We start from the raw sequence: 9,151 nt of genomic DNA on the forward strand, positions 1-9,151 counted from the left end.
AGCCTGAGTGAGCCAGCACACACCACATTGTTTCCTCCTTGTCCATCCCTTCAGCAACTGCTTCCTCCCTTCAATGTGAACTGAAGTTCAGCCCTTTATCTTCCTCAGCTTGGCCCACTGACCTTCCCCCCAAAGGGCATCCTGACCAACAGGGTGAGTCTGCCCTTCACAAGAGAGTCCCAGCATGGAAGGGTTTTTTCAGCATAAAGGGACAGGCTCAGCTCAGTCCATGTAACTGGAACGGAAAGGTGCCAAACAGCTAAAACTAAATTTTATGTGCTGCAATTAATGTGTAGCACTTCTCATCTGCTATCACTCTACAGAACAGCCCATGACATGCTACCTCTGACTACAGAAGCTGAAGGCCAGGAGTGAGTGGGGCAGTATTTTTCAGAAAAAAAATGAGACCAATGTAATGATCAGTCTTAAAGCAACCATGGGAAGGTACTTTCTCCCCAGCACATTAAAAAAATAATTGAGCTATTTGCCACAGGATATTTTATATAAGGGCCAAAGGTATAAATGGGTTTAAAAGGCACAAGGTTAATTGGTGGAGGAAAGAATCACTAGTGGCTGTTCATGAGGGGAGGGGATGTGTCACATCCACATTTTCTGAAAAATTCCTTCACCCAGGATTTTTCCCCTGGGAAGTTAAGAAGCCTCAGAGAAAAAAGAAAACAAATTCTTACCTCATTTGCTTCTCCTGTGTTGTGCTCACATGTGGAATGTGTTTGGAGATTGTTTACCCACAGGTGATTGTTTCATTGGATTTCTGGTGTGAGTGTTTTCACTCATTGGCCAATCAGGGCCAAGCTGTGTCGGGACTCTGGAGAGAGTCACGAGCGAGTTTTCATTATGATCTTTTTAGCCTTCTGTAATTATCCTTTGTGTATTCTTTAGTATAGTTTAGTATAGCATTCTTTAATATAATATAGTATCATAAAATGATAAATTAGCCTTCTGAGAACATGGAGTCAGACTCATCATTCCTCCCTGCCACGAGGGTCCCAGCAAATACCATAGTGATGCAGTGCTTGGCTCAGGTAAGCACTGAGACCATTGCTGTGAGAGGCTGGAAGTGGCTGCCTGGGCCATAGTCACCCTCAGGACACCTCAGTTCCCTGCACACTTTTTGCTGGGGCTGCAGGCACCACCCTTAGTGAGACAGGTTATTGGTCTTGTCATATACTGCTGTTCTATCCTCACCTCTAGCTGACATCCAGGCACACTTTCCTCCCTTGGCTCTCCACATACTGAACGACCAACTGGCTGCCACTACCATGTGAGCTCCTGGCTGAGCCAAGAGGCTGTGGCCCTGCTCCCCACTGCACAGCAAGGCTCATTGCCAACAAGGGCAGGGAACAATGGGAGAGGCTCTGGAAGGCTGCCCTGCTCAGTGAGGGCCCTTTGCTACAGGCGAGTTGTGTGTCTCCTCCCCACCTCTGCTGGGGGAAGAAAAAAAATCTTCCTCCTATGATCTGGCTCCAAACTAAGAAGATGACAAAATCATCTTTAGTCTTTCTTTCCTTACTTCTTTGCTGCCTTCCTGCCTTCCATGCAAAGCAACCTTGTATGCTACTTGTGGAAGGAAATAACATCTCTTTCTGACTAACTGCTGCCTTGCACTTTTACCCTATATGCTGCACAGTGAGAGACTGTCTTCCAACAGTGAAAATGCTTATACAGAACTATACAAGAACCTGTGTAATAGGGTCTCAATCTCATTTAGAAGAATCTCTGCACTACCATAATAAATGCAATGATTTTGCCTCTTACAGATATTCTCTGCATGACCTTTCAAAATAAAGCATTGGAGTAATTGCAAAACAAGTTTCTTGTACCAACATACAAATGCCATCTGTCAAAAAATGAAGGCAAGAATTGTGTCATATTAAGTGCCAAGGTCTATGTCAAGATCTATTTCAACATATTTACATTCCTCTCATTCCAAATGCATCTGCATACCCTGAACACAGAGTCACTAGGAAGGGAATCACTAGGAACAATTAATAAACACCTGTTGCCTCCCTTGGCAGTTTGCCCCTGTGTGCTCAAGTTTCCCAATACCAAAAGATTGGTTTATTTATCTGCTTTATAGCTAATAATGTTTAAAGTGTAGGAGTAGGAATTGCTGTTGTATAATTTTCATGTTGTAACAGCCTCTCTGAAAGGGAAAGCTTTTCACTTTTCCTAATGATGGTCAGATTCCTCATCTCTTTTCTGAAAATTTATCTCATGTCTGCTGTGCCTTCAATGTGAAATAAAAAGAAATCAGTAGGGGGAAAAAACCATGAATTTTTCTTTCTGAATGTGTTTAGTTGTACTTACTGCACTGACAGAAATGTACCATGATGTTTTATTTTGTTTTTTTGGAAGGGGATGAAGGTGAAAAGGGAGACAGAGGAGAAGTAGGCAAACAAGGAAAGGTTGGACCAAAAGGACCAAAAGGTATTTATAATGGTTTGTTGGCTATTGCTGGCATATGAATATCATTATACACGACTGTACTGATGCATATGATTGGTGTTTAATGCTTTTAATTTCTGTTTCACCAGTGGATTTCACAATCCTGTCAAACATTAATTGGTAAATATAACAATATTTAGCTTGGTTCAATTCCTATTGATACTTAAGACAAATATACATGGCTGTCATGAGTGTGATTCAGAAAACCTATATCATATACATAATCAGAAAGATTACTCTTACTGATATTAGCCTTTAGTTGAAATTGAATTTTGAGCATTATTGCCTAACAACATGTCAGGGTGCTCAATAAAATTTGGTTTCAGTTGTCTGTATTCTGGAGACAAAGCAAACAAAGCCATACAAATAAAAAGTTCCTCTGATCAAACAGCATCCAAGATGAGAACAAGGCCTTGCAGATGTTTCAGGACTTGGCTCAATTAAATATGTTCCATACCCACAGTGTGACCTGGGCACATCATTTAGAGGCACCAGATGTGACTGTGTCAGCCTTGTTTGCATACTCTAATTTGAAAGCTTAATTTATCTTTAGAGTTTAATGACAATACATGTCCAAGATCTTCCTTCTTTGACTGTGGCTTAAGACTAATCAGGAAAGTTTTTACTTTTATAGAAACTTTAAAATCACTCTGTTATTATTGTTATAATAAAAACCTTCTTCCATTTTTAATTGCATTCTTATGATTTCACTTCTTACCTTAAAATGAACATCAGGTAAGATACAAGGAATTCAGGGAATCAACCATTTACAAAGCATTTTATTGATGTTAAAGTCCTTTTGCAAACTGAGATTCCCTAGATTGGCCTGTCATCATTAGACAGCTATTTCAGAACTTACACTATTTATTAATCAATTAAAAAGGACACCTGTTATTTTGGTGCTCTGAAGACTGGGAAAACACATACAGCAAAATTAGTAGCTCCCTACTTGCAGTCCTGCTTTGAGAAGGACTCCCAGCAAAGCCACAAGGACTTAGGAAAGTGTTTTGCCTGGGGTGGAGAAAAATAAAAAAGCCTTAGGCTGTGAAGTAAATCACTAGCAGTTTTAGTTTCTATTTTCTCTGAGACAATATGATGTTTGAACAGGCAATTTTATTAAGGTTCTATGCCATGTCCTACTGTTGTACCCTACAGGAGCAGAGATCTGGCTGTACTCTTCCAAATATCCTCAGGGCTGTGCTTACTTCACTTTGCCACACAGGCAGACTGGCCACACTCAGGAATAACAGCAGCAGTAGAGACCTAAAGAGTGCCTCAGAAAAGAAATTACAGCAACTATCCATACTCATTTCCTCTTCATTTCTTCTCTTAGGAAACAAAGGACCAGTGGGTGACGTTGGTGACCAGGGAATGCTTGGTAAAATTGGTCCAATTGGTGGAAAAGGTAAGCTCTGATCTGGGAATTTTCTTGGGGTTTTTCCCTCAAGGTAAATATGTGCTTTATGAGAGCTCCAGATATGAAGCAATATTAGATAATGGTACAAACAATACTCTCCAAATAAAGTTTTGAATAAAGATTGGTGATGAGAGTGAACTGAAATACCCTAGTTTTATTTCTTCATCCAAGATATCCAACTAATTTGGCTAAAATAATTTCTTTTATGAGTTAAGACATCAATCCTCTTTGAGGGATCTAGTTGAAGGTGTTTCTGCTCATTGCATGGGGGTTGGACTAGATGACCTTTAAAGGTCACTTCCACCCCATACTATTCTATGATTCTGTGGTAAAGGAGGATGGGAGAAATTCAGTGCCTGTGAAGTAAATCCTCTGAACACTCTAAGAGACAAATGTGTGCCTTTGATTTGGATGCTGAAGGCCTAAGTCAATGTCCTCCTGCTGCTGCAGATGCCACACCTTGCCACCTGCACTGCCGTGGGTCATGTGACAAGCAATGCACAGGACATCCCTGTCCTGGTAAGGAATGAATTCAGGAATTTTAAGAAGGTGCTCACATAAGCAGGGATGGCAACTACTTGCAAATTAAGGTAGACTCCAAATCTGCCTGGACAATAATTGAATGAAATTGTGCTCTATTTATCTCGAGAAGAAGCTCAGGCATTCCTTTCTGATATTCCTAAAGAGCTACTTAACAAGGAATATTACTTCTGACACAAGATCTGCCTTGAAAGCTGATCAGGGACACCACCATTGCCAGGAGAACTCTGGGGTCTCAAACCAGCAGTTCTGTTGAGTGGGTGGAACAGTCTCTCTGAAGAGCTTCTCAAACCACTGTTTTTAATAAACCTCTCATGGCCTCCAGCCAGTCCCAGTATCAGGCAAGAAGAAAGTATTTTGACCTGAGGGATTAATTTTCAGAAGCACCTAAAAAACTGAAAACTCAGAGAGTTATCTCCTAAAATGTCATCAATCCCCAAAGGAGACAAAAAATGAAGAATGTCACAAGTTGCTTTTCTTTATCTGAAAGTAAACCAGTGTTCTGAGCCTTTAAATCAAGTTCTCTTTTAATCTGAATGCACAATTTATTGTCCCCTTACAGTTTTTTCTCGTTTTCTTTATTTGCGGAAGCAAAGGTCACTGTTTAAATCTATGACTAAACATTGGGATTCTTAATGAAGTAAGCCTGAAAATCCAGCTTGCAAGTGTGCTGTGGGTGTGCTGCTAATTAAAATGACAGCCAACATCTAAATTCTTTTAAAAAAACACAACCATATAAAGTAAAAAGTACATAAGAACATGGCTATCAATAAGGCAGAGCAAGTATTAGAATGTTTTGGCAGAGCAAGTAGTAGTATGATTTGACCTCTGGAGGTTTTATTCATAAAAGCGCTGACATAAATTTCAGATAAAGTCCAGCTGTTCCTGACCCAAATTACAACTGAGATTTTTTAAAGAACAGGTCACCTCCAGTTATATAGTAGGAGAGCATTTGGAGAAGTATTTCTATCATTCTTATAATTTACAAAAGAGAGGGAAAGCAGTTGGATGCAAAAAATCCCAGTTCCATAAACTGAACTTAAATGCTGGTCCTTAATGCAGGTGCCAACAGCTGCCCACACATACAGTCTCTTGCACGCACGAATTCAGTGGCTTAGAGCACATCTGCTGCCTCCTCTCACCATGGAGCTGCTGAACTTGGGGAAGGGCTCTGTCCTCAGCCCCTGAGAGAACCCAGATCTCACCTTTTCAAGATTTCTTAAGTGCTTTCAGCCTCTCAGGATCATTTTGCGGTTTATATTTAAAGTAAGTGGTACCAGGAGCCAGCAGCACACAAGATGCCTGTGTTATCAGTGAGTTAGCTATTAAAGGGCTCTCATTTCCATGCACCAGAATTAATCATGGTTTGTTTAACGTGGCACGTCTTTCAGTACAGATCATTAGAGCTTCCTATCAAAAGCACACTGTTAATATATTATTAAAAGAGTTTTTGAATATGCTTCCCTGACATATGCACTGTCTGAGATCTGAGAATATATTTTCCTCTTTATTCAGGTGACAAAGGAGCCAAAGGCTTACCAGGGGTTTCAGGAAAAAAAGGAAAAGCAGGTATGCTATGCATCCTTCTGCGCAGAATGGTCAAATCTGCTGGATCTTTGATTTCAGGGTTGGTTTGTATGGAATTCCATGAAATTTTGAGGCCCAAGGAAAATACATTGAAATGCCCAAGGAGAATAAATGAAATGTAATTGAGGCCCAAGGAGAATAGAGGAGATGTAAGGAAGAGATTGAAAATAAAGGATAGTGTAGGAACATGACTGATTCCTATTAATATACCAGCATGCACAAAATATGAAGTCACCCAAATTCATGGGTAATATTTGGTATCATAAAAACTAACACACAGGCCAGCAGTATGCATTTAAACTGGATACTAGAAGAAAGTTACTTAGTATCAAAGGAATTAAGCCCTTTAACAGTTTCCTAATAGGAGCATGGGGATGAAAAAGTGATATTAGATAGAAACATAATCTGTTGTCAAATTAACGCAATACATTTGCTTACAGGAGGAGAATTTGACTCTGATGAATTAGAAACCTAGCAACATTGAATGGTTACCCACCTTGAATGTATACTAGTGTTTATTTTTAAGAGATTGCATATAAAATGACCATTTGGTGTTTAATGGGAAACCATCAGCAACTAATTTTCTTTCTGAGAAAAACAAAAAGAGCAAACAAAACTTCTAGCAAGCCAAATTCCAGGTTAAAAAAAAAAAAAGAAAAATATTAACTGAGACTTCAGGGCTTGAAAGCTATTGATTTTTGGGTCAGTATTAACTTGCTTAAGCCAGTTAGCAAGGGAGTGTACAGAGTGTACAGAGCTAAAACATTAAACACTTTGATCAACACAAGTGTAGCCAGTGGAGTAAGGTGAAGACTGGCCCTCCACAAGTGGAGCCCAGGTCTTCAGAAGCTTTGGAAGTGGGCTACAGGTGACTCTCATGTACACACACCCACCCCCAAATGCTTCTAAATTGGTAAATCCTTTATCCTCTGTATTGCATCAGGCACTGTCTGTGACTGTGGGAGATACCGCAGATTTGTCGGACAACTGAATATCAATGTTGCTCGTCTTAACACATCCATCAAGTTTCTGAAGAATGGTAAGGATCCTTAAGTATTTGAGGGGATTTACTTGATTCCAATAACAGATATCATTGCTATTCTTCAACCACTGTTGATTTATGGAAGTGTGGGGTGACTCCTGAATTATCTGGGAGTGTGTTAATTTTCTGAGGCCTAACTCTGCTCAGGCCCACTCCAGCACCAGTCCAGCAATCCATTAGCAGAGACAATCAATTTCCAGAAATCCAGGCATGCTCCTTGGCACTGCTTAATTCACTAGGCTATAAACTCACTGGTTGAGAGTCTGCCTTTTAAAGCTGCTGAGCAACGAAAATTTTCTTCCGAGTCAATGCCACAGTGCTACAGCAGCTCTGAATATCAGGCCGTGTTTAAAATATCTTATCTTAGCAGTCACATTCATTTGCCTCTACATGGAAAGGGCCTGAAAAGCTATTTATACCACTGTATTTTTACCCTTAGGCACTGTTTCACAATCTATATTCTAGAACATACAAAGCAATAGGGTGATCCAGAATTAGACATTGCCATTTGACAATTTAGCATGCCTTAAGCTGATTCCTAGACAAGACATCCAGGAAATAAAACTGAAGCATCACAGGAGACATGCCAATCAGGACTGAGTAGTTCTTGTCTTAATGTATGCTAAGAGCTTGACAATCCCATTAGTCACATCAATCTCTGATCATGTCCTCATCATTCATCATAAATACAGTGGTGGGAATACTTTTCCTCCTTCCCTTTTATTAACTCTAATGTAAAAATCATATTGTCATATTGGAATAGAATAACCTTCAGCATCTGTTGACATGCCATTAAGCAATTTTTCTTCTTCAAAGTTATAGCAGGTATCAGAGAGACAGATGAGAAATTCTATTACATTGTGAAAGAAGAGAAGAATTACAGAGAAGCCTTGATCCACTGCAGGGACAGAGGAGGATCACTGGCCATGCCTAAAGATGAGGCAACCAATGCCTTGATTGCTGACTACATCTCCAACAGCGGCCTGTTCCGAACCTTCATTGGGCTGAATGACATGGACAGAGAAGGACAGTTTGTGTATGCAGACAACAGCCCACTGCAGAACTACAGTAACTGGAAGCAAGGGGAGCCTCATGACCCAGCTGGTCACGAGGACTGTGTGGAAATGCTCAGCACAGGAGAATGGAATGACTGTGAGTGCCAAGTCACCATCTACTTTGTCTGTGAATTCCTCAAGAAGAGGAAATAAAAGTGCCAGAGAATGTGCCTGGCACCTGCTGTACATAAAATAACCCGTCCTCATTCATTTATGGTAGGGAGAGCAAACCAGGGATAGGAAACCAGGGATAGGGACAGGGCTCAATCCAGCCTTCACATCACTGGGCTAAGCAAGAGTAATTGCTGTTTCGTAATCAGTGACTGTAAAGTCAGCACAGGTCTGCAGGGGGCATCCAGCCAGTTGTGAATTTTTATTTTATTTCTACATGCATCTTAGGGTTGGCGTTTCTATGTGTAATTTAGGGGTAAATTTAGACCATGCAGAACAGAATATAATTTCAGCAGTTCCATAACATTCTCTTAAACTGGAGAAATGGATTAAATGGGCAGACTGTAAGGTGGATAAAAAATTGGTTAGATGGCTGCATCCAGAGGGTATTGGTCAATGGCTCAGAGTCCCAATGGACATCATTGACAAGGGATGTCCCTCAGGGATCTCTAGTGGGACCAGCACTATTTAATACCTTCATTAATGACATAGACAAAGGCATGAAGTGCACCCTCAGCACACGTGCAGATGGCACCAAGCTGGGTGGTGCAGTTGACACACCTGAAGGATGGGATGCCATTCAGATGGATCTGGATGCTATGAGGGAAGTGGTCCATGGGAACATTATGAGGTTTAACAAGACCAAGTGCAATGTGCTGCACTTGAGCTGGGGCAACCCCTGGAATCAGTCCAGGTGAGGGATGAACAGATTGAGAGCAGCCCTGTCCGGCAGGACTTGGGGGTGCTGCTGGATGTGAGGTTGTACATGAGCTGGCAATGGGCACTCACGGGCCAGAAAGCCAAACGGGTCCTGGGCAGCATCCAAAGCCCTGTGATCCTGCCCAGTTGACACACCTGAAGGATGGGATGCCA

At 41.0% G+C, this 9,151-nt stretch overlaps 1 protein-coding gene across 1 annotated transcript in view; it reads left to right on the top strand.

Annotated features, from left to right (window-relative positions):
- Window positions 1–8,582, top strand: part of COLEC10 (collectin subfamily member 10) — a 17,457-nt gene extending 8,875 nt beyond the window's left edge. The window contains exons 2-6 of the mRNA XM_005420694.2: window positions 2,377–2,448; window positions 3,800–3,871; window positions 5,939–5,992; window positions 6,954–7,049; window positions 7,869–8,582. Of these exons, the coding sequence (XP_005420751.1) occupies window positions 2,377–2,448; window positions 3,800–3,871; window positions 5,939–5,992; window positions 6,954–7,049; window positions 7,869–8,260 (686 nt within the window). The 3' untranslated portion in view covers window positions 8,261–8,582. The remainder of the gene's footprint in view (window positions 1–2,376; window positions 2,449–3,799; window positions 3,872–5,938; window positions 5,993–6,953; window positions 7,050–7,868) is intronic.
- Window positions 8,583–9,151: the final 569 nt, after the last annotated feature.

Source organism: Geospiza fortis, unplaced genomic scaffold, assembly GCF_000277835.1.
Source record: "Geospiza fortis unplaced genomic scaffold, GeoFor_1.0 scaffold111, whole genome shotgun sequence".
Taxonomy (NCBI): domain Eukaryota; kingdom Metazoa; phylum Chordata; class Aves; order Passeriformes; family Thraupidae; genus Geospiza; species Geospiza fortis.